The sequence below is a fragment of the Mercenaria mercenaria genome, chromosome 12 (assembly GCF_021730395.1).
Source record: "Mercenaria mercenaria strain notata chromosome 12, MADL_Memer_1, whole genome shotgun sequence".
NCBI classification, from domain to species: Eukaryota; Metazoa; Mollusca; class Bivalvia; order Venerida; family Veneridae; genus Mercenaria; species Mercenaria mercenaria.
Genome location: NC_069372.1, coordinates 899856 through 926565, shown reverse-complemented (window position 1 = coordinate 926565; position 26710 = coordinate 899856). Strand labels below are relative to the sequence as shown.

General features: G+C 34.9%; 2 protein-coding genes across 5 annotated transcripts in view; one reads left to right on the top strand and one right to left on the bottom strand.

The window, feature by feature from the left end:
• LOC123535331 (ATP-binding cassette sub-family C member 8-like) overlaps positions 1-4460 on the top strand; it is a 70537-nt gene extending 66077 nt beyond the window's left edge. For both annotated transcript variants that reach the window (XM_053518954.1, XM_053518953.1), the window contains 3 exons: positions 923-1026; positions 2236-2432; positions 3496-4460. In XM_053518954.1, the coding sequence (XP_053374929.1) occupies positions 923-1026; positions 2236-2432; positions 3496-3633 (439 nt within the window). In that variant the 3' untranslated portion in view covers positions 3634-4460. The remainder of the gene's footprint in view (positions 1-922; positions 1027-2235; positions 2433-3495) is intronic.
• A 16978-nt stretch (positions 4461-21438) lies between these two features.
• Positions 21439-26710, bottom strand: part of LOC123534352 (solute carrier family 13 member 2-like) — a 32884-nt gene continuing 27612 nt past the window's right edge. For all 3 annotated transcript variants that reach the window (XM_045316574.2, XM_045316572.2, XM_045316573.2), the window contains 5 exons: positions 25329-25414; positions 24237-24352; positions 22787-22948; positions 22324-22461; positions 21439-21829 (listed from right to left, as the gene is read on the bottom strand). In XM_045316574.2, the coding sequence (XP_045172509.2) occupies positions 21662-21829; positions 22324-22461; positions 22787-22948; positions 24237-24352; positions 25329-25414 (670 nt within the window). In that variant the 3' untranslated portion in view covers positions 21439-21661. The remainder of the gene's footprint in view (positions 21830-22323; positions 22462-22786; positions 22949-24236; positions 24353-25328; positions 25415-26710) is intronic.

Genomic DNA, 26710 nt, shown 5'->3' with positions numbered 1-26710 from the left:
GAAAGGGGAATTTATTTCACAGTATAGAAGAAAATCCTAAATATACACATGCCGGTACCTGTCCATATAATTTTTATAGTGTCGAACACGTTCCATAAGCTGCTTTAAAGGTCCATAATGCTTAATGTTTTTATCTTAAAAAACAGATGAAACAGCTTTCCAAATAGATGTTATGCGTACTTACATGGTTAGAAAGGTCCTACTTTTAATATTGCACATGAACTGTTATAGTTAGAGTCATAAAAGGAGGTAATGAAAAACAGTAGATTCAATAAAACATTCAATTATATTCAGCAATATTCAAAGCTTTGACGAATGTTAATGAAAATACTTTTCAAAAATAGGCTTTAAAAAAAGTTTATGTATTTTATGTTCATAATGGTAAATATAGCAGCCACATTTTAAACAAAGGCATTATGATATGTAAGTGTTGATGACAGAGCTACATGAATGTAGATAGTTCTTGGATATAGAAATTGAGTAAGCAGGTATGAGATATTTTAAAAGTAAACACAGTTGAAACATAGTATCTTTATTTCCAAGTGACCAAATGTTTCTTTTAAGATAACCAGACTTTAAAAAAATGAAACTTTGTGCTGGTGTTTTTCACTTAATCTGTTGCCAAAGCTTCGTATTCATACACGTGACATATATATTCAGGACAGTGAAATAAGATTCTGCATAAAGACATGTGTAATAAGTTAAATACAGAATTTGGTAATTTCTTCAGTTCATGTCATTATGTAACAGACTGAAAATATTTCAGCCCTGACTGGGAATCAAAACCACGACCTCTGACACCTAAGACGAACACTACATGTACTATGTTGCATAAAAACTAGCTCCACTGTATGAAAGTAAAAGTGCACCCTTATACCATACTCTACTATAAGTGTTTCATATTTCTCATGTTTTTTTGCAGATATAACCTTGACCCAGCTGGTGAAATGGATGATAACAAATTATGGAATGCGTTGGAGTCAGTACAGTTGAAGGAGACAATAGATGCCTTGTCTGATAAACTAGGTTTGTGTACACTGGCATGACTACATGCAAACTTACCTCAAGGTTCATGTCTATTTTCAGAAATGTATAATAATTACTGTCTTTTACAAGGCCTCATTATGTGAGCAATTTTAGTATGGGGAAATGTGATTAAAATTGTGAGTTCACATTTTTCAAAATAGTCCAGGAAAAAGTAAACATGCCTAATTTTCTCTGTATATCCTGAAATTTTGAAAAACTAGTTGTATCCATTGCTATATCCTCCCATTATGTGCGTTTATATATAATAACAACATGGCTAACTTGATTGTCTGACCAGCTGTACTGCAGTTGCTGTTAAGAAATGGACAGACCTTGCTTGTGTATTGAGTCAACCAGTATAATCCATTTAAAATACAAATTAACAAACTCTTGTTCTGTTTCTGTACACCTTAAGGCAATGTCAACAAACATACTTTTATTGTTATAACCACAAACTGGTTTTAACAGTTATTTCAGAAATCATTTAGCCCTTCATCTCTGTCTTTGTGTGTAGCAAATATTTTTATTTCAACAGTTTTAAGTGCCATGTGGCAACTGCTAAAAGTCTCCCCATACATGCAAGCATTGTTGTTATATTTTCTGGTCCTTTTTATGCTCCCACACATTTATGTGGGGGGCATATAGCGTTGCTGCTGTCCATACCTCCCGAAATCTTGGGTATCCAACTCCTCCCACACAGATGAACAAGCTTGATGTGCGGATAACCATATAACCATAAAAGAAGGAAATTTTTCTGTGACTATTTTTACTACAGTTTAATAGTTTTGCTATATAGAATGTAGAAAAAAATCTTGTGTGCCCAGCTCCGAAAACACTATTGAAAGGATATGCTTGAAAGTTCCACAGTTGAAGGACCTTTATGTGAAGATGACCATAAATAATAGACCTTTTTCCTTGGATATTTTTTCTAGAATAATGGCCTTTTCTCAATAAAAACTTTGCTATTTAGAGGATGGCGCAGTGTGTGGGGGCATCTGTGTCCTGTGGACACAATTATAGTTGATCATGGACTACATTCAGATTTTACTATAATAGAATTCTGCTTAAGAAAGCACTAGGGGCATGTTGGGTGCTGCACATATCATTACCTCTCATAAACAGACTTAATCAAACTGAATCTGCTTTTGTTCTGCTTTGTAATGTTCTATGCTTACATAAGATCTTCGTACATATTTAATTATATTTTAGATTCCAGTGTATCAGAGGGAGGTGAAAACTTCAGTATTGGCCAAAAACAGTTATTCTGCCTTGCTCGTGCATTTCTACGCGAGAACAAAATTCTGGTGCTCGATGAGGCTACAGCGAGTATTGACCTTGAAACTGACAACAAGCTTCAGAAGGTCATAGGAACAGTATTCAAAGATAAAACAGTAATCACAATTGCTGTAAGTCCAGTGTTGAAGTATTGGCACAGTCTTACTTTATTTAACATTCTGTGAAATCATTTATATTGATTAGGGACTACTTTTTGTTTATTATAATAAGAAATAATGTATCTCATTTTGTGATTTGTCGCTGAATAAAATTATTGTATGGAGTTCAGATGCGAAGGAATTATATCACAGGTGCACAGCCCGAGTGATTTTATAATACATATCTGAACAACAAACAATGAGTTTATTCAAGAGCAAATCACTAAATGAGATATATTATTTTAATTCTAACACATTACTAAGGATTTTAAAATATATCCTTGATGACATTCATTTCCAGTGTGCCACAATGTCATTTGAAGCTATGACATAATAATTGTGATGTCAGAAAAATGAATTGTTGTATAATAACACTCAATTTTCAGCCTTCTCTGCTTAATAGGAAAATGGATTGGGTCATGTTAGATTGTAGAGTAAGTCCATGAAATTAAAGCCCAACAAACAAGTAAAATGCTTATTTGTTTTATGTTCAGAGGTCAAAGTCCACAAATTTATATCCCTACAAAATAGCCACTTTGGCAAAAAAAAAACCAACAAAGTTTCATGCCCATGAAATAAAATGATTTCACAGTACTATATGTTGTAATATTTCCTTCTAATAATTTGCTCTGAAATCATTTTTGTATCAACTTCAGAATTAAGTACCAGTCATAAAATGAAATTCATGTTTATTCTGTCTGTACTTTCTAGTGTCCGAGCTGTTGAAATAAAGCTTAGCACATCTTTGAAGAGCATGTGACTGTTGCTAATGACACATGGATAAATTTGTTTTACATCAACACACAGGCTTAGTGGAAAGATGTTTAAGGATGGTACTTTCGACTCAAAAATGTAAAACTGAACTGAGCTACTTTCAGTTCGAAATTGGGATAATTTACTTTTGATGTTTTCTCTTATACGATTTATGCTGTGGTTGCACAACAATTAAACATAGATACAAGTTTATTTATGACAAAAAAGATACTATCTGATAAACTATACCACTTTTCATATTGTTTGCTTTTCTGTTTTACAGCATAGAATATCAACAATAATGAAGTATGATAGAGTGATGACAATGTCAAATGGTAAAATGTTGGAGTTTGATTCTCCACAGACGCTTATGGAGCAGGATAGTTACTTTGCACAGTTAGTGAAACAGTCGTACAAGTGAAACAGCCGTACAAGTGAAAGTCACACAAGTGTGGCAGACTTACAAATGAATCAGCAGTACAATGAAAGAGTCACAAAAGTAAAGCAGTAGTTCAAGTGAGGCAGTTTTAAAAGTGAAAGAATCTTATAAGTGAAACAGTAGATGAAACTGTAGTAAAAATGAAAGAATCATATCAATGAAACATCCGTATAAGTGCAGCAGTTGTTACAGTGAAAGAGTGGTGTAAGTGAAACTGTGTACAAATGACAGTCATAAAAGTAAAACACTAAATTTAAATTTTGTTCAGGGGAAATTAGCCAAAAAGTGAAACAATCGTACAAAGTGATACAAATGAAGAGAAACAGCTGCACAAGGGAGAGGTTACCATGTATGTTGACTGATAAAAGTATCTGCACGACTATCAGCAGCTTGTCCAGTATGTTTCTCAAATGTTTCAACAACAATTTCTATTTTGTGTTTACGCTCTGGTGAGTGACTATTTGTTTATAGATAATATAAAGTTAATTAACATTGTTCTGTACAATATAGCGATATATTTTGATGAGTACCCATTTAAGGAACATACTGTACAATCCAAATATGAGCTTTAAATAAATCATAAGAAGCTTTAATTTAAACTAAATGGGTCTGTAAATAGAAGCATTTGCATGTAGTATTTAGGACAGTGTTAAAAAGTGTGTCCATTCTTTGACATATACTTTACATACGTTTCAGCATTTTTAGAGGCATTTAATCAAATATTTATTTATTATGTACTCTAAAAACTTAAAAAAGTACACTGATGTAGGTTTTTTTATATAGACTTTTTATTAAATCAAAACAATCAAGAGCTTTGTTAACAAGTTCTTATACTTCCAGACATGTATTAAGCAGCCAGCTGATAGAATGACGGTTATGACAAAAATAATAGCTACCTTCGTATGTCAGTTTTACTTTACAAGTTGCACTGTATTACATGTCCTGTTTTTAAAAAAAACAGCATCAGACCATGTTAAATCAAACAAATAAGAGAAATAACCAAAGGTGTCATTTATTATATTTGCATTCATCAAAAAAATATGATGGAAGTTATTGGTTCACTTCGATGTGCTTCCTTAATTTTCAATTTCATTAGGTCAGTGAATGGTCTATAAACTGTACAAGGAATCATGTGTCTACACCTTCTTTTGAACTTAACCAACATAATATTATTTTTATTTAAGGGGTCATAATGCCTTTGTCTAAAATGTGGCTGCTACATTTCTTTTCGTGAATACAAAATGTATTATTTTCTGCTTAAATCATATTTTCAATAATTGTTTTTTTTTCAAGTTTATCATAGGTTTGAATATTTGATACTACAGTGTAAATAATCATTCTGATATGACAGACTGTGTTTATTTTTGATAATATACAATAATGTTGACATTACCTTGACCTTGAAGAGAATGAGAAATAGGGCAACCATGATAGTTGTTTTGGTTTTTTGTTTGGTTTGTTTTGTTTTACAGTATAAGATCATTAGAATCAAAAAAATATTTATGAGAAGCCCTTGTTAATTTGTTAGTCCCTTACTGGTTGAAATCCAGTTTCGGGGACTATAGGAATGCGCTTTTCCGTCATTCCGTCTGTCCATCCGAGCCCACGAATGAACATTTGTTGGGTATAGAGAACAATAGGTAATGGTAAATTCTATTCATTCCGTAGTGTTTATTGGTATTTATTTTTTGTAGCATATTGGGTACTTTTTAACAAAAGAACCCAATAAATGTCCATCTGTAGGAAAGTCCGTCCGTCCGCAATTTCGTGTCCGGTCCATAACTCTCCCATCCATGAAGGGATTTTAATATTACATGGCAAAAATGTTCCCCATGATGAGACAACGTGACATGCGCAAAATCTGGACCCCTAGCTTAAAGATCAAGGTCACAATTGGAGGTCTTCCTCCACCATCAAAGCTGGAAAGTCGCCATATGACCTGAATTGTGTCGGAGCGACGTTAAACCCAACTAAATCAAATCAAATCACAATTGGAGGTCAAAGGTCAACAAGGCTTTTTTCCTGTCCGGTCCATAACTCTCCCATCCATGAAGGGATTTTAATATTACTTGGCACAAATGTACCTCATAATAAGACGATGTGTCATGCACAACTTTCAGACCCCTAGCTCAAAGGTCAAGGTCACACTTAGCAGTCAAATGTTAACATAGCATGAACAGGGTCTGTTTCGTGTCTGGTCCATAACTCTGACATTCATTAAGGGATTTTAATATCACTTGGCACAAATGTTCCCCATGATGAGACGACGTGTCTTGCGCAAATCCCGGACCCCTAGCTCAGAGGTCAAGCACAATTGGGGGTCAAAGGTCAACAGTTTTTTTTCCTGTCCCGTCCATAACTCTGCCATCCATGAAGGGATTTTAATATTATTTGGCACAAATGTTCCCCATGATGAGACAACATGTCATGCACAAAGCCCAGACCCTTAGCTCCAAGGTCAAGGTCACAATTGGAGGTCAAAGGTCAATAAGGTTTTTTTCCTGTCCGATCCAGAACTCTGTCATCCATCAAGGGATTACAGTATTACTTGGCATAAATGTTCCCCATGATGAGACGACGTGTCATGCGCAACACCCAGTACCCTAGCTTAAAGGTCAAGGTCACACTTTGAGATCAAAGGTCAAGAGGATTTTTTTCCTGTCCGGTCTATAACTTTGTCGTGCAAAACAGGATTTAGATATCAGTTGGCGCAAATGTTCCCCTGGATGAGACAACATGTCACGCGCAAAACCCAGGCCCAAGGTCTAATGTCAAGGTCACACTTAAAGACCAAAGGTCAGACACAAGAATGACTTTGTCTGGAGCATTTCTTCTTGATGCATGGAGGGATTGTGATGTAACTTGGCACAAATGTTCACCAACATAAGACGGATTGTCATGCACAAGAACCAGGTCCCTAGGTCTAAGGTCAAGGTCATATTTAGAGGTCAAAGGTCAAATTCAAGAATGACTTTGTACGGAGCATTTCTTCTTCATGCATGGAGGGATTTTGATGTAACTTGGACCAAATGTTCACCACCATGAAGCACCCTTGTTTTTAGAATTACGTCCCTTTGTTATTACTATAAAGAGATTTTATTGTAACTTTTTTATTACTGGCGGTAGAGAAAAATTGAGACTACTTTTCTGTGGTACAACATGCATGTTACATCCAATTTTTAGGTGTATTTTGACCTATCTCTACCTGGTAAAGAGTTTCTTGTGGACTTACATTATATAGATTTTTTTTTTTAAGAATAATTTCCCTTTGTTGTTACTATAAATAACTTATATGATAACATTTTTATAATCAGCCAAAACAATTCAATATGAAAACAACTGTGGGTTTTTATATATGCACATTATAATCCAAGTGTGTTGTTATAACATATTGTATATATAGTACAATATTGTTTATACATCATTGACAGATATCAGTTCATTATGTTTTACTGCAGTAGAGAAAATTAGGAGCCTTCCAGTAGGGGACTTTGTATTGCATGGCAATACTTCATTCACTTGTTTAAATAGGTATAAAGAACAATGTGTAGTTTCTCACTTCCATATTTATGTCAAAATTTCAAATTTGAGAAAATCATTGTTATGGATTAGATTTGTGGACTATTATGATCTATTATCAATGCTTTTGACTTCTCATTTCAACTTGAGAGGAGGAGAAAAGTGGAGTGGGCAACTCTTTTCATGTTAATCAAAATTAGGGTATTTTTGTCTGTGTGTAGGACACTTATTTATTATGTACTGTTAGCTTTGTAGAAATTGGCTTCCTGCCAACATATACCTGATTCAGAATGACTTTTTAGACAAAGATTGTATACCGCTTTACATGGTTTGAAAATTATGCCCCCGGCATCTAGTGATTGTCCTGTCCATCCATCCGTTCGTTTGTCCGTCCGAACGAGGTTAACCAAATGGGACCGTTTTGTCTAGCATCAAAACCCCTTACTAGAATCAGTTGATACTAATGCAAATGTAACCTGTGACCATTCCTCATCTTCAGACATCACCTGACCTCAGTTTGACCTTGACCTTGAACTTGACCTCGTTTTAGACTTGGGTTGCTTTGTATTGACAAGGATGCCACCAGCAGCTCCTTGTTTTCTTTATCTAAGTGTCTGTAATATGGTTTACCTCATATTGTGGCAGTGGAGGAAGAACCCAGGTGCTAGTCGGGCAGTTGGAGGGACCAAGATCAACAACCGTTCACAAGCCGGCATCCAAAGTTACTAATTTATAGATAATCAGTATTCACTAGTTTCAGTAAATTTTGAATTTAACAAATATGCATTTAAATACTTAAATCCTAAGAAGAAAAAGTGGAACACACATGCATTAAAGTCAAAGGGTCATTTTGAATAAGACAGTATTGCTTGGTAAATTGTTAGTTCTTATAATTTTGTTTTCAAAAACAAACTTTGAAGATGTATTTATTGTTTGTCCAAAAATTGACATTTATTTTTTACCAAAAGGGTATAAGTTTATACTAGTCTCATTGTTTTAAAAATCTCTTTAATTTTGTAATCAGTATGACCATTTTAATGGGTTTTTTTTTTTTTGTTCTGACATAACTGTGATTGTGACGATATACAATATTTTTGCCTAATTGTTTTACTATGATGTTTTAGATATCTTTGCTAATATTTTACAATTCTTTGTTGTATCTTTGTATTTTGATATTGTTGAAACTGACACAATTTTATAATCCTTCAAAATATACTGTAACTAAATCACAATTGTAATTTTATTTGAATGTCCTGTTTTTTGTTTTTATTATGTTACAGATTTCTGTTTTTCTGTATAACATTTACAAAATTACACTTTTTAGCTCACCTGAGCCAAAGGCTCATGGTGAGCTATTGTGACCGCTCAATGTCCGGCGTCCGTCCGTCAACATTTCTTTAAAAAATCTTCTTCTTGAAAACCACCGGGCAGAATTACACCAAACTTCACAGGAATGATCCTTGGGTGGCCCCCTTTCAAATTGTTCAAAGAATTGAATTCCATGCAGAACTCTGGTTGCCATGGCAACCGAAAGGAAAAACTTTAAAAATCTTCTTGTCCAAAACCACAGGGCCTAAGGCTTTGATATCTGGTGTGTAGCATCATCTAGTGGTCCTCTACCAAAATTGTCCAAATTATCCCCCTTGGGTCAAATATGGCCCCGCCCCGGGGCTCACATGGTAACTTTGAAAATCTTCTTGTACAAAACCACATTGCCTAGAGGCTTTGATATTTAGTATGTAGCATCATCTAGTGGTCCTCTACCAAGATTGTTCAAATTATCCCCCTAGGGTCAAATATGGCCCCGCCCCAGGGGTCACATGGTTTATATAGAGTTATATAGGGAAAACTTTGAAAATCTTCTTGTACAAAACTACATGGCCTAGGGCTTTGATATTTGGTGTGTAGCATCATCTAGTGGTCCTCTACCAAGATTGTTCAAATTATCCCCCTAGGGTCAAATATGGCCCCTCCCCTGGGGTCACATGGTTTATATAGAGTTATATATAAAAAACTTTGAAAATCTTCTTGTACAAAACCACAGGGCCTAGGGCTTTGATATCTGGTATGTAGCATCATCTAGTGGTCCTCTACCAAGATTGTTCAAATTATCCCCCTAGGGTCAAATGTGGCCCCGCCCTGGGGGTCCCAAGTTTTACATAGACTTATATAGGAAAAAAAGTTTAAAAATCTTCTTGTCTGAAACCACAACTCTTAGACTTTTGATATTTGGTTTGTAGCATTGTCTTATGGTCCTCAACCAAAATTGTTCAAATTGTACCCCTGGGGTGAAAAGCGGCCCTGCCCTGGGGGTCCCAAGTTTTATTAGCTCACCTGTCACAAAGTGACAAGGTGAGCTTTTGTGATCACGCAGCGTCCGTCGTCCGTCCATGCCTCCGTGTGTAAACTTTTGCTTGTGACCACTCTAGAGGACACAGTTTTCATGGGATCTTTATGAAAATTAGTCAGAATGTTCACCTTGATGATATCTAGGTCAAGTTCGAAACTAGGCCACGTGCGATCAAAAACTAGGTCAGTAGGTCTAAAAATAGAAAAACCTTGTGACCTCTCTAGAGGCCATATTTTTCATAAGATCTTCATGAAAATTGATCAGAATGTTCATCTTGATGATATCTAGGTCAAGTTCAAAACTGGGTCACGTCCGGTCCAAAACCAGGTCAGTAGGTCAAATAATAGAAAGACCTTGTGACCTCTGTAGAGTCCGTATTTTACATGGGATCTGCATGAAAATTGGTCAGAATGTTTATCTTGATGATATCTAGGTCAAGTTCGAAACTGGGTCAACTGCGGTCAAAAACTAGGTCAGTAGGTCAAACAGAAAAACCTTGTGACCTCTCTAGAGGCCATATTTTTCAAAAGATCTTCATGAAAATTGATCAGAATGTTCATCTGGATGATATCTAGGTCAAGTTCAAAACTGGGTCACGTCCAGTCCAAAACTAGGTCAGTAGGTCAAATAATAGAAAAACCTTGTGACCTCTGTAGAGGCCGTATTTTTCATGGGATCTGCATGAAAATTGGTCAGAATGTTCATCTTGATGATGTCTAGGTCAAGTTTGAAACTGGGTCAACTGCTTTCCAAAACTAGGTCAGTAGGTCTAAAAATAGAAAATCTTTGTGACCTCCCTAGAGGCCGTATTTTTCAATGTATCTTTATGAAAATTGGTCAGAATATTCACCTTGATGATATCTAGGTCAAGTTCGAAACTGGGTCACGTCCGGTCTTAAAGTAGGTCATTAGGTCAAATAATACAAAAACCTTGTCGCCTCTCTAGAGGACATATTTTTCATGGGATCTGCATGCAAATTAGTCAGAATGTTCATTTTGATGATATCTAGGTCAAGTTCAAAACTAGGTCATGTGTGATCAAAAACTAGGTCAGTAGGTCAAATAATAGAAAAACCTTGTGACCTCTCTAGAGGCCATATTTTTCATGGGATCTGCATGAAAATTGGTCAAAATGTTTATCTTGATGATATCTAGGCCAAGTTCGAAACTGGGTCACATGCGGTCAAAAACTAGGTCAGTAGGTCAAATAATAGAAAAACCTTGTGACCACTCTAGAGGCCATTTTTTTATGGGATCTGTATGAAAGTTGGTCTGAATGTTCATCTTGATGATATATAGTTCAAGCTGGAAACCGGGTCAACTGCGGTCAAAAACTAGGTCACTAGGTCTAAACATAGAAAAACCTTTTGACCTCTCTAGAGGCCAAATTTTTCAATGGATCTTCATGAAAATTGGTCAGAATGTTCACCTTGATGATATCTACATCGAGTTCGAAACTGGGTCACGGGCGTTCAAAAAGTAGATCAGTAGGTCTAAAAATAGAAAAACCTTGTGACCTCTCTGAAGGCCATATTTTTCATGAGATCTTCATGAAAATTGGTGAGAATGTTCACCTTGATGATATCTAGGTCAAGTACAAAACTGGGTCACATGCCTTCAAAAACTAGGTCATTATTTGACCTTCTTGTGCTTAAGTGCAATGATAACAGGTGAGCGATATAGGGCCATTTTGGCCCTCTTGTATAGACTTATATAGGATAAAGCTTTAAAAATCTTCTTGTCAGAAACCATATGACCTAGGCTTTTGATATTTATTATTATGCATTGTCTAGTAGTCCTCTACAAAAATTGTTCAAATTATGCCCCTGGGGTTAAAAGAGGCCCCGCACTGGGGTCACTTAGTTATTATGTGAGTTATATAGGAAAAATACTTAAAGAATCATCTGATTCTATTTCCAAGACTATTTAATTATAATTACTTGATGACCCCTAGTAATATGATGTCACTTGCTTGTGACCTTGACCTCCTGACCTACTTTCTTTTTTTTTTTTTAAGATACAGCCTTGAAATATTGATGACTTACACAGTCTTGCACACAAATGGTAAAACTGAACTTCATTGACCATAAGTGAAACCTACTGACTTTCTTAATATTTTATCATCAGTTTGACATTTGAAACATGTAGCTCATATTACTCAGGTGAGCGATCCAGGGTCATCATGACCCTCTTGTTGAAATACTTGCATTTGTTTCCAGGTGATAATACTAGTATAATGATACATATAACTCGGAAAATACAAAAATTAAATCCCGTATTTCCAATAAAATAACTAAAATTCAGTCATTTCAAGCCCAGTTTCACAGTTTTAATATTTGGACTTAGCAGCACTAAAAATTTCAAAAATAATTTTTCTTTCTGAATTTTACTTTCTGAATTTCTTTTTAAGACTGACCACTTAATAGGAAATGAACTGATGATGAAAATGAGTGGTCACACTAATGGTTTTGTCTGGAAACAAGGAAGTCATTGCCAGTTTTGACAGTTCTTCTGGGTTTTATTTTGAGTTTACCTGCTGTATGTTCCATAAATGCTTGACCATTATTTTGATTAACCCTTACTATGCTGGACATGATTTATTCTGCCTTTGCGACCAGTGTAGATCATGATCAGCCTGCATATCCATGCAGTCTGCTCATGATCTGCACTGTTCGCCATTCAGTCAGTACCTTTTTGGTATGCACCCTTTTTAACAGTTAATGGTACTGTCCAGATTGAAAGATGGACAAGTTCATTATAGAAATATAGCAGGATAAGGGTTAAAGCAACACTGGTTCCTGTTCCAAAGAAAAAAAAAACACGATTCACAGTGCAATTTATATATGAAATTTAGTCACTTTTAAAGAGAAAATTTAGTTTTAGTAATTGTTGATCAGTTGCATAAAGCATGGAGTTTATCCAAGTATAACTCAGATCGTTTGATCTCTTTCAGCCAATCAAATGCTTTGTAAGAAACAATGTTGAAATAAGTGACTGGGGTACTTCAGCAGTAATTTGATGATAAGACCGTTTTTAGTCTGGAAGTAACAGAGCACAAAGAATATTTAGCATTTCACATTCAAAATGTTGATAAATATAGAGTCATGATAGTAACTTTAAACTGTTAAGTCCAGACAAATCAGGCAGTTACTGTGAAATTAGTTTTTTGTGACCTGCATGTTGTACTATACTCATATTTTCGGACAAGCTGCTGTTTAATAGTGTTTCATTAAATGACATTACACATGAAATCTTAAGGTTTTTGTTTTTTATTTTCGCTACAGCAACTTTTTTTTTTTTCACAGCAACCAACTATAGATTGGTCATGAGATACATAGATATATACAATAAACATTTTGTATAGTATGCATAAATGTAAGGATAACGCATGTTTTTTGGTGTTACAACATCTGCAGAATGTCGAGGGATTGGTTGGTGCCCGAGCCTGGTAGGGCGAGGGTACCAACGTATCTGAAGGGATTCTGTAGATTTATAACACGAAATGAACATGCGCTAATACTATTATAGCATAAAACGTGTAAAAATTAATAATTGAATATTTTGTCCATCAGTATCATTAAATTTCCATGAAATGCCTTGAAATTTCAGCGTTGTTATATCATGACGACTTCATTTCCTTTTGAATCATGCTTTTTGGGGCCGTAATACGTTTATGCTTTGCCATGGAACATGCATATATGTATATAAAAAGGTATTTTAACAGCACACGAGTGTGAGAATCTCTGTTTACACATGTTTACTCACCTGTTAAAACACCCCCATAAAGTGACAAGAACAGCAGTTTTATGCTAGAATGTACCAAAGGATATAAAAATCTCATCATTGAAATAAACAATCTTTTAGTGGTAGTTTTATTCATTGATATTATTTCACATTATTACTATGTAACACCACAGGTCATGTATCACAGAATTTGTCTTTAATTTTTCACTGTATGTATCATTATTATTATTCTGATTACATGTACTTACTTTAATTACTTATTTTTCTATTGTGCGGTATTTTTTAAAAAAATATTAGCTAAAATAAGTAATTGTACTGACATGAATTGTATGGAAAGCCCAGTATAGCCAAAATTTGGGTTCTATTTAATTAAATGGAATAAATAAGTTACTTAAAACTGTTTTAAACACATTACTCAAATTGGCCAGTAAAACCTCGTCACTTAGTGGCACGATGATACTGTTCAATCATTATTTATTATCGATGGTGAATTATCGTGCTCAAGGAAGTTTGGTATAGTTACCACTTTGTCCATCCGTCAGTCAGTCGTCTGTCCCAAAATCTTTGTCCAGAGCATACATCAGTTTAACTTCTGGAGTTTAGTACATGAATATGTATATGTCACAGGAGCGTACATCAGTTTAACTTCTGGAGTTTAGTACATGAATATGTATATGTCGCAGGAGCGTACATCAGTTTAACTTCTGGAGTTTAGTACATAAATATGTATATGTCGCATGAGCGTACATCAGTTTAACTTCTGGAGTTCAGTACATAAATATGTATATGTACGGGAGCGTACATCAGTTTAACCACTGGAGTTTAGTACATGAATATGTATATGTCACAGGAGCGTACATCAGTTTAACTTTGGAGTTTAGTACATGAATATGTATGTCGCGGGAGTGTACATCAGTTTAACTTCTGGAGTTTAGTACATGAATATGTATATGTGGCAGGAGCGTACATCAGTTTATGGAGTTTAGTACATGAATATGTATATGTCGCGGGAGCAAACATTAGTTTAACTTCCGGAGTCCAGTACATGATATATATGTCGCAGGAGCATACATCAGTTTAACTTCCGGAGTTCAGTACATGATATGTATGTCGCAGGCGCATACATCAGTTTAACTTTCGGAGTCCAGTACATGAATATGTATATGTCGCGTTTACTGAGGACCCTTCTTTTTCACTGATTCTGCAATTGCTTCATTCAAAGAAATTGAACACAAGCAACAGATAAACATTTTAATCTGTTTTGGTTTTAACATTTTTAATCTGAAAATTCACGTCCCCATGTAATAGCCGTTTTTCCCAAAATCATGAAAATTTTATGTCAGCAGGTCTTGATGATTTTACAGTATATGTTACAGTAGCCTCACTGTGAAGGAAAAATACAGTGAAACCTTTGTAGAACAAGGCCTTTTGTAAGACTAGGATCTATAAGAAATTTATACAGTCAAACTTCGTTCGCTCGAACTCAACGGGACTGGGAAAATTTGTTCGAGCCACCGAACAATATACAATATACAGGGACTTTGCCAGGACCTGGCGACGAGTTCGCGCCAAAGGCATTGCACGAATTATCCAAGTTTAGGCAAACAAAGTTTGACTGTAGTTGGAAAGAAAATTTTTTGTTTTGTTGAGGCATAATTTCAGTAATATGGGTTACAAAGGATTTCTACATGTCTCAGCAAATAAATGGGATTTTGGTTGTGTTTTAAATATTTATTGATTTGGAGTTGGACAGATTACACATAATTTTAAATGACTATTTTAGTTTAATTAAAGCTATGGGATACTGTGATTTGTGTATTTTTATTTTAGTTAAGAATTTTAATGTAGTAGATCTGTATTTGTTTCTAGACTTCATATACAATTTTCAATGTTGTTTAATGTTTTTTAGCTGTTAATTTAAGCTATTAGCTGATTGTATGCTATATTTATGCTGTAATTAAGACCAAATTAAGCCAGTTTCAATTTTTAGCTGTTAATTTCAGCTGTTAGCTGTTTATATGCTGTATTTATACTGTAATAAAGACCAAATTAAGCCAGTTTCTGGCTTTTAAAAGTTAGTGGAAATAAACATGATTAAAAAGACTTGTGTTATTCTTACTTGACCAAAGTATAGTTAAAGCTGACACCAGCCATAATATGCTGGTTGATCATGGCATTGACAAGTCATCAATAAATAGTTGATATGACAATGGGCAATTTTTATGCACCCACAAATTAATGGGGGGGGGGGGTGTATAGCATTGCTGCTGTCCATACATCCATCTGCCCATACTGCCCCGAATCTTGTGTGTCCAACTCAAACCACACTATTAGCCTGATTTGCTTCAAACTTTCACAGATGAACAAGCTGGATGTGCAGATGACCTTTAAGGAAGGAATTTTTTCTGTGAATATTTTTACTGCAGTTATGGCCCTTTGATAGTTTCTGCTATATAGAGGATGGCACAGTATGTGGGGGCATCCATGTCCTTTGGTCACAATTTCTAGTTGCTTAATCAAGTGCTATGTAACCCATGGTAACCTTTCTCTTTATGTTTATACAAAATATAAATTACAAGTAATGAGATAGTTGTGTACATTTGATCAGTGATTGATATTCTGTTCAAAATTAGTGTATTTAACCTTTACCCTTTCTTAAATGGACTGGTCCATCATTCAACTGGCAATACCACTTACTAATCAAAGGGGTGTTCATTGAAAATTTACTGACTGAATAGCGAATAGTGCAGATCATGATCTGCAAAATGATACACCCTTCCTTCTTTGAAGGTGGACATAATAAGTTTAAATAAATGTTTCTTTGGCGACCTTTTATACAAATATTATACAAACAAGTTACTGTGTTTTGTCAAAAATCATGGCCATCAGTGGGTGTGATCACCTTTCACCAGTATGTATGTAATTGAAACTTTAAAAATCTTATTTCATATTGTCTCTTAGTACTCTATGTCATCATTCCCTCAACCTTCTACACCCCCCCCCCCCCCCCCCCAAACACACACACATTACCAGCCCGTATTTATTTAGTAGAAACTATAATATTATTGTCAGAAAACACTAGAACTCTTTTAGAATAATTAACAGAAATATGCCTTGCATAACCATCTACAAAAAATATTCAAGCAAGCGCTGTAACTCAGGTGAGTGATCTAGGGTCATCATGGCCCTCTTTTATTACATTTTATTCAGGGAAAATACAAAAATGTTCTGTTTCTGAACCTACAACGTTACAGTTCATTTAATGGCATAGTACAAATGGTCTGAACTTTATGTAAAGCAGCAAGCACCTGAGTCCCCATTTATATGAGAGTGTATCACTTAAGGTACTGTTTTTATACCAGGTACCGGTATATGTCATAATGTCTTAAAAAAATAAGCATATAATGTGTGGATCTCTTTCATCATCTCTTTTTTCATCTGCAAATATCTAAAAAAAAAAACAAGCATAAAGACCTATATATTTTATCAAACAATATGTTTACTAATGAAGGTGAGAAGTTTCAATAAAATCGACACTAGAAAAATTTCTATAACAAATGAAGCACGTCACAATATCTTTTTTATTTGCAGAATTTTCTAAGTACATTCTGAAGTTAAAAAAACAACAGGACCAGGATGGTCCTGAATCGCTCACCTGTCCCCAAATGACTCAGTTTTGAACTGAGTATGACATCGTTTTTTCTATTATTTGACATAGTGACCTAGTTTTTGAGCTCATGTGACCTAGTTTTGAACTTTACCTAGATATCATATTGAAAAATATGGCCTCTAGAGAGGTCACAAGGTTTTCCTATTATTTGACCTAATGACCTAGTTTTTGAAGGCACGTGACCCAGTTTCGAACTTGACCTAGATATCATCGAGGTGAACATTCAGACCAATTTTCATGAAGATGCATTCAAAAGTATGGCCTCTAGAGAGGTCACAAGGTTTTTAGCTCATCTGATTTTTTGAAAAAAAATGATGAGTTATTGTCATCACTTGAGCGGTTGTCGGCGTCGGCGTCGGCGTCTGCGTCGGCGTTGCCTGGTTAAGTTTTATGTTTAGGTCAGCTTTTCTCCTAAACTATCAAAGCTATTGCTTTGAAACTTGGAATACTTGTTCACCATCATAAGCTGACCCTGTATAGCAAGAAACATAACTCCATCTTGCTTTTTGCAAGATTTATGGCCCCTTTTGTACTTAGAAAATATCAGATTTCTTGGTTAAGTTTTATGTTTAGGTCAACTTTTCTCCTAAACTATCAAAGCTATTGCTTTGAAACTTGGAATACTTGTTCACCATCATAAGCAGACCCTGTACATCAAGAAACATAACTCCATCTTGCTTTTTGCAAGATTTATTGCCCCTTTTCGACTTAGAAAATCAGTTTTCTTGGTTAAGTTTTATGTTTAGGTCAGCTTTTATCCTAAACTATCAAAGCTATTGCTTTAAAACTTGCAACACTTGTTCACCATCATAAGTTGACCCTGTATAGCAAGAAACATAACTCTGTCCTGCTTTTTGCAAGATTTATGGCCCCTTTTGGACTTAGAAAATATCAGATTTCTTGGTTAAGTTTTATGTTTAGGTCAACTTTTCTCTAAACTATCAAAGCTATTGCTTTGAAACTTGCAACACTTGTTCACCATCATAAGCTGACCCTGTACAGCAAGCAACATAACTCCATCCTGCTTTTTGCAATAATTATTGCCCCTTTTGGGCTTAGAAAATCATTTTCTTGGTTGAGTATTATGTTTAAGTCAACTTTTCTCATAAACTATCAAAGCTATTGCTTTAAAACTTGCAACAGTTTTTCACCATCATAAGTGGACACTGTACATCAAGAAACATAACTCTATCCTGCTTTTTGCAAGAATGATGGCCCTTTTTAGACTTAGAAAATCATGGGTAGGACAATATTTCTATTACACAAAAAAAATCAGATGAGCGTCAGCACCCGCAAGGCGGTGCTCTTGTTCTAATTTTAGACCTACTGACCTAGTTTTTGACCGCAGTTGACCCAGTTTCGGACTTGACCAAGATATCATCAAGATGAACATTCAGACCAAATTTCATAAAGATCCCATGAAAAATATGGCCTCTAGAGAGGTCACAAGGTTTTTCTATTATTTGACCTACTGACCTAGTTTTTGTCGGCACGTGATCCAGTTTCAAACATGACCTAGGTTTCATCAAGGTGAACATTCTGACCAATTTTTATGAAGATCCATTCAAAAGTATGGCCTCTAGAGAGGTCACAAGGTTTTTCTATTTTTAGACCTACTGACCTAGTTTTTGACCGCAGTTGACCCAGTTTCGAACTTGACCTAGATATCATCAAGATGAACATTCAGACCAATCTTTGTACAGATCCCATGAAAAATATGGCCTCTAGAGAGGTCACAAGGTTTTTTTTATTATTTGACCTACTGACCTAGTTTTTGAAGGCATATGACCCAGTTTTGAACTTGACCTAGATATTATCAAGATGAACATTCTGACCAATTTTCATGAAGATCCATCAAAAGTATGGCCTCTAGAGAGGTCACAAGGTTTTTCTATTTTTAGACCTACTAACCTACTTTTTGACCGCAGTTGATCCAGTTTCATTCTTGACCTAGATATCATCAAGATGAACATTCAGACCAACTTTCATACAGATCCCATGAAAAATATGGCCTCTAGAGAGGTCACAAGTTTTTTTTATTACTTGACCTACTGACCTAGTTTTTGTCGGCATGTGACCCAGTTTCGAACTTGACCTAGATATCATCAAAATGAACATTCTGACAAATTTTCATGAAGATCCATTCAAAAGTATGGCCTCTAGAGAGGTCACAAGGTTTTTCTATTATTTTACCTACTGACCTAGTATTTGTCGGCATGTGACCCAGTTTTGAACTTGACCTAGATATCATCAAGATGAACATTCTGACTAACGTTCATGAAGATCCATTGAAAAATATGGCCTCTAGAGAGGTCACAAGGTTTTTCTATTTTTAGACCTACTGACCTAGTTTTGGACGGCACGTGACCCAGTTTCGAATATGACCTAGATATCATCAAGATGAACATTCTGACCAACTTTCATAAAGATCCCATGAAAAATGTGACCTCTAGAGTGGTCACAAGCAAAAGTTTACGGATGGACGATGGACGCTGCAAGATCACAAAAGCTCACCTTGTCACTTTGTGACAGGTGAGCTAAAAACATAGTTGAATCAAATTCTACATTGTAGAAAATAGTTTGACCCAAACATGCAGAACTATCTTATAATTCACTACAATTTTGTTACTATATTTAATAACATGTATAGTTACAGATTATAAACATGGAACTTGAGGTCTACACAATCTTTAGATCCAGGTGGTATTTAACATAAAGTACCGCTACAGCAAGGATAGCTCCATACATGCAGAACTTTTTAAAACGTTTTGAAGACATTAAAATCTATAGCTAGCGTACATTAATCTGTAAGGCCTCCTATTTCACTAAAATTCTTAAGTTTGTTAATTGTCTTAAGTACATTTATATGCATAAGAAAAGTAATAACTTAAGCAAATTAACAGGCTTTAGTCAATTAACAAATTTAAGTATTTTTGTGAAATAGGGGTGTATACTTTACTCAGATTATGCAGAAAATACAGGTAATTATTTCATTATTTGTACGAATAAGCCTATGTGTACAATTTCATTCAATATTTCAGTAAGTGTCTGAGGGCTCAAAATTCAGAACATTACAAAATACACAGTTTAGCCATACACATTCAAAATATACTTTGTATAATTCCTAAATCTGAACTCTTTTTAATGTGTAGATTTACATGTTGTGAAAACTGAACATAAGTTTTGAGGCACTTCTTACTGCAAGTATGATGTACCCATACTCTTTAGGTTAGTATTTTTCAGTTACAACAGACCTTTCTCAGTTTAGATGATATTTTATTGCTGCTATCAAAATAAGTACCAAGATTCAAATTTCGATATAGTGAATGCTATATATTATTACACAATTCTTCAATGTAAATAGTTGTAGACGTTATCAATTAGATAATACACATTAAATCATCAATAATTAACTTGATAAAAATGATACCTGAACTTTTACAGAGACTCAGCCAGTGAATGCAAATAATTATGATTTTAATGGATAGACCTCTGACAACATATTTATATCATTTGTTGTGTACCAGTAGCTGTGTTGACATTAAATTACCACTTTTTGGGGCAATAATTACAAGTTCTGAGATTCTAATTTTATCAAGAAAACTTCAGATCAGCATTGTTATGAGCACCTAATCTGAGTTTCTTTAACAAATGTGTTTCATTCCACTTTGCTTTTTTTCAATATTTCCGAGGTTGTTTCTAAGCACCATTTTGAAACTGACCAATGTAAACATTGCATTCTGAGAATGGTCACCAAACTCGAGTTTTATAACCTTTTGATGCCTGGTGTCAATAGGAAATCAATTAACCCTTATCATGCTGGACATGACTGGTTCTGTCTTTGAGACCAGTGCTGATCATGAACAGCCTGCACATCCATGCAGTCTGATCATGATCTGCACTGTTTGCTATTCAGTCAGTATCTTTTTTGGTAAGCACCCCTTTTAACAGTTAATGGTACCGTCCAAATTGAATGACGGACCAGTCCATTTTAGAAATTTAGTAGTGTAAGGGTTAAACAAACGCATGCCATTAACTGATACTATGAAAAAAAATTAAGAACTACAGTGACTGCTCCTTCCAGCATCATTGTGTGACTCGAGCACAAGGGCTCATGAAAGCAATTAATTTGATCCCCAGCCATATTTTTTAACCTTTAGCCTTCTGGCAGCAAGTGATTTTGTCTTTGGGACCAGTGCAGAACAAGATCAGCCTGCTTGAATGTCTGCCCTGTTTGCTATTCTGTCAGAAAATTTTTAGTGAACACCCCTTCAAATAATAAGCGGCACTGCCCAAACAGAATGATGAACCAGTCCATTTTAGAAATTTAGCAGGGTAAATCTTAAAATTTTCTATGTTTGGACTGCTGGAAACAAGCAGTTTGGTTATCTTCTTGTGATCCTGAGTAATCAATGTTTTACTGTACTTCCTTGACTAAAAAACTAGCTTTGAATAAGAAAGCATAACATCTAACACAGTGGCATTACAAAACATTAACAAAATGCTTCTTCAAAATATTATAAGTCTTCAAATTTAGAGATTTTCTACAGAAACAGTATTTTTAAATTGTTAAAACAAAAAGTGCTCAAAAGTTGAATATGTAAAATTGTGGAGTGTCATTTCAGATTTTACTTTTGTCCATATTATCAGTTTCACACTTTGATTTCAACTAATAAAATCTTTCAAGTACAGATCCCTGTCAGAAGTTTCTTGATATAGTTTCCCTGTCAAGTTGCTATGGTAACAGTACTGTTCAAACTCATGACTGTTGTTACTTCAAGGTCACTGAATTCCACAGGAAGTGTTCTCAAACTGAAATATTCTGCACCCCATGTGTTCACACCAAGTGTCAATATAAACACAGATAAAATGTTCATTACGCACCCTGAACGGATCTGAAATATACAGAAATGGTAAACTATATAAATTTTAGAGGTAAGTGAAGATAAATATATATATTTTGGACATAAACTGAGTTATAGTATTACTCTAAATATGTGAGATCATTAACACGAACTAAACATTTGAAGGCATTACACAAATTTAATACCCCATAGAATTTATCAATAACATCTTAATCAATATATTATAATTTTAAAAAAATATCTAATTCTACACTAGATAATATGTTAGGAAAAGAATACCGACTGAATTCAGGCAAAAAATTGGTATTTGTTTGTGTCAGTAAAAGATCAAAATATTTTTCACTAAGTACCAGATGTAATATTTTCATGACTAGCATAGCTGTGATATGGTGTTCAACAGTGATATATATACATTGATCTTACAAAACAACAAACTTTCTTTTAATTTTTGCCAATTTTGTTTCTTAAAAGTTAAAACTATATCTGACAATTTTCACTAACAAAAATTAAAAGGTTTATCCTACCATTTCTGTCATAGAGTAGTAGCCCAGTACATAGACCATGGCATTAGGTGGTGTTGCTACTGGCAACATGAAGGCATAGGAGGTTGCCACGGCTGTAGGTATCATCAAATATAGAGGGTTCACACCAATACCCAGAGCCTGCAAAATATATGTATATATATAACTTCTCTTGGCAAATGGATCTAAACAGTTTAATAATAAGGAACCCTAAACTTAGACATGTTTAGTTAAAACTGATTATAAATTAATGTATACTGCAATATACAAATGTCCCCTTTACAGATTTAGTAGATCAACGAGTAGACTTTATATTGTAATATCTTTAAGTATAGAGGAGACCAGAGACTAAATACATTAGTTATTGTGCAGACCTAGTGTTCATCCTGTAGCTCATAGAATAAAGTGAAAAGCATAATATGTCGAACTTTTCTTCGAAATGGGCTTATCAAAGCTCATTATTTACCAGCTGGGCAATGATAGGCAGGACCAGTGTACATGTGGCTGTGTTTGTTACCACCTCTGTGATAAATGATGTTAGAAGTGCTACAAGCATACTGGTTAACCATACAGGTAACTCCTTGAACACCGTCAGGGCCTCACGTATCGATTCGGATAATCCAGATTCCTAAAACACAAGAAGGAACTGAATATATACATGTAAATTTGATTTTTCTGGACAGTAATTATTCAATCAAAGTTTGTTCATTCACTACAGTTTTCTGTTTGTGAAATAGTTTCTGTAACAAAGAAATGGCATTTAAAACTTCTAAGACAAGCTTTTAGAAGATAAAAATTTGTAAACTGCACAGTGAAGTTTTACAAAGAACCCTATCATTTCAACTGTTTTTTTGTCTTTTTTTGTTTTATGTCACACCACCACAATTATAGGTCATATGGCGACTTTCCAGGTGTCCCTCTTGGCATTATTTCAGGTCAGGTATGGGCTGGCATCACGGTAGAATCAATGATCTGGCAGGCTCCCTCACATCAAAGAATTCTATACATCCCAACTAAGGTTTCAAAGTCACAGTGGTGAAGGGCAAGTGATTTGAAGTAAACAATCTTAACCACTAAGCCATAGAGGACTCTATTATACATGTTTAAAATTTGTCAAGAAACTTTCAAGACACAAAAAAATCCACAAAATAGGTCATAACCAACTTAGTTTAATTTTCTTGAATAGTTCTGCTTTGAGTTTAACATCAGCGTATTTGTTGGGTGGAAGTAAAATTAAAAGCTCTTACTTGTTACATTCCAGGAAGGTTTAACCTCTGAGATGTTAATAAATTTCTTAAAGTTAGGTGGTTTCAAAGTATTTTTCCAATCACAGCTCATTCTAGCAGCATGGATTCGTAATAGTTTTCAAATACAGCTCATCCTAACTGCATGTAAATGGTGTAAACAGGATGATTTCAAGAGCACCACCTACGGGTGCCATCGCTTGTCTGCAAGTGCTGGACAATTTGTAACAAAAGAGTTATAGTTCAGATTTTCTAAGTAAAAAAAGGACCATAATTCTAACAAAATGCAGGTTAGAGTTATGGTTCTTGACCTACATAGTCCCCTAACGATGATGAGCAAGTGTGCAAAGTTTCAAAGCTGTGGCTCTTACAAGTTTTGAGAAAAGGTGACCTAAACAAAAATTTTAACCAAGAAATTCAAATTTTCTTAGTACAAAAAGTGCCATAATAATGACAAAATGCATATCAGAGTTCTGGTTCTTGGTCTATATAGTCCCCTTATGAGGATAGACAAGTGTGCAAAGTTTCAAAGCTGTAGCTCTTACAGTTCTTGAGAAAAGGTTGACCTTAAAACAAACAAAAAATTAACCAACGCCGACAATCAAGTGACGACAATACCCCGTAGATTTTTTTCAAAAAATCAGACAAGCTAACAAACTATTCTAGTCATACCTTACAGCCCTGTGCTAAAGCAAATCCTCCGCCAAACAGAAGAAAGAGACCCCATGGTACTTTATCATGTACAGTTCTCCACGTTAATAGAGGTTTTACTACTAATGGTCGATTCTCTGGAGTAAAAAGGTACAAATAATTTTTATAAAGTTTTCTGTTATCTGCTGATGCCTACAGCAAAATGAATTGTGCATTAAAAAAAAACAATTGTTAAGAATGTATGCAATTTCAGACTGTAAAAACAGCGGTACTGAGAATGGTTGGGAGACAGAGATTAATCAGAGACCTCTAAAGAAACTTTGAAGATTTCCGCTCACATGCAATGAAAATTGTCAATCCCTTTAACCCTTACCATGCTAAATTTCTATGATGAATCTGTCCATCTTTCAATTTGGACAGTACCATTAACTGTTAAAAGGGGTGCATACTAAAAAGATACTGACTGAATGGGGAACAGTGCATACACTGGTCGCAAAGGCAGAATCAGTCCTGTTTAGCATGATAAGGGTTAATGTTACATAATAATATAATTCAGTAACTAGACTCTCCCTGGAATTGTTCTTGATGGCTCTGTTAATCAAACACACCAGACATGAATTTCAAGTATTTTAACCTCTGTTGGCAGAAACTATTTTACACCTTGGAGTATAAGATGACTTTGAAGTGCTGTATATGGTATCAAAACGAACTACGTGCAGGACTAAATGGATTAATTCAATGAAACTGTAAGAAAATTTGGCTAAAAAGTCATTCTTACTTTTAATTCATTTCTTCTATCTTTTGTAGGATACAGTATGCAAGAAAAAGAACCAACCAATGAAACATTCTTATATTTATAACAAGATATGTCAGTATTACCCTTACATTTCCTTACCTTTAGCCTGCTAAATTTCTAAAATGGACTGGTCCATCATTCAGTTTGGACAGTACCATTTATTATTCGAAGGGGTGCTCACTGATAATTTACTGACTAAATAGCAAACAGTGCAGACCATATGATCAGCTTGCACGGATGTGCAGGCTGATCTTGGTCTGCACTGGTCACAAAGGCAGAATCACTTGCCACCAACAAGCTAAAGGTTAATAACTTACTAGATTTGAAAAAGGCAGGTAGATTTGCAGGTATAAGGAACAAGAGAACTGACACAAGTGTTGGAGCAGCAGAATCTGTTACATATCTACAAAATATAAAAAACACACACTCTTACATTATAAAACACCTGTGATAAAGACAACCTCCAAATAAAAGACCATGACTGGATCAAATATCTATAAAGGTAATTTTTTCTTCAACTTTGCCATTTTACCTGTCATTAAAGACAACTTAAGAAAAAGGACTTTCTGTCATTTCCAATTAATTCCTTAAATCATGTTCTTAATGTACCAGTACTATAAATTATTGCTTTATAAAACAAAATTTACATACTGTGTAATTGATCTTCCAGAAATTTAATTTCAAATATACATCAAGTCTACAAAATATCAATCTTGTGTTTTGTATATAATCTTCAAAATGTCCATGGTTATTTCTTCAAAAAAATAATAAATAAACAAATCACAGAATGTATTATGTAACTACCTTAAGTCCATTTGGCTTAATATGTAATGACTGAACAGAACAGAACAGAATAACTTGCATATTTGAAACACTGTGACTAAAGTTTCAAAGGGGGTTGCAGCTATTTACACAAGAAATAAACGTTAGTTCTTTAAAAGAATAATTATTGTATTTTTAAAACAAAAAAGTTTAAGAAGACTTAAACTAAACAAGAGGGCCATGATGGCCCTATATCTCTCACCTGGTTAAATGGTTGCTATGAAGATTTGCATTTAAGCTTGACCCCGGGGTCATGATTTGAACAAACTTGGTAGAGATCCACTAGGCAATGCTACACACCAAATATCTAAGCTCTAGGCCTTCTAGTTTATTTCTAGACATTTTTTGGAAGATTTTCTTATGTACAATCAAGTAACCCCTGGGGCGGGGCCAATTTGATGACAGGGTCATGATTTGAATTTTTTTTGTAGAGGTCCTCTAGGCAATGCTACATGTCAAATATCTAAGCTCTAGGCCTTCTGGTTTAATTTAAGACATTTTTTAAAGATTTTCCGATGTACAATTAAGTTACTGCTGGGGCGGGGACAATTTTACCCCGGGGGTCATGATTTGAACAAAGTTTGTAGAAGTCTACTAGGCAATGTTACATATCAAATATCTAAGATTTAGGCCTTCTGGTTTATTTTTAGCAAATTTATGAAGATTTCCCTATGTACAATCAAGTAACCCCTGGGGCGGGGTCAATTTGACCCTGGGGGGGGTCAAGATTTGAACAAATTTTGTAGAGGTCCACTAGGCAATGCTACATGTCAAATATCTAAGCTCTAGGCCTTCTGGTTTATTTTTAGAAAATTTTGAAGATTTTTTTATGTACAATCAAGTAACCCCATGGGGCGGGGTCAAGTTGACCCCAGGG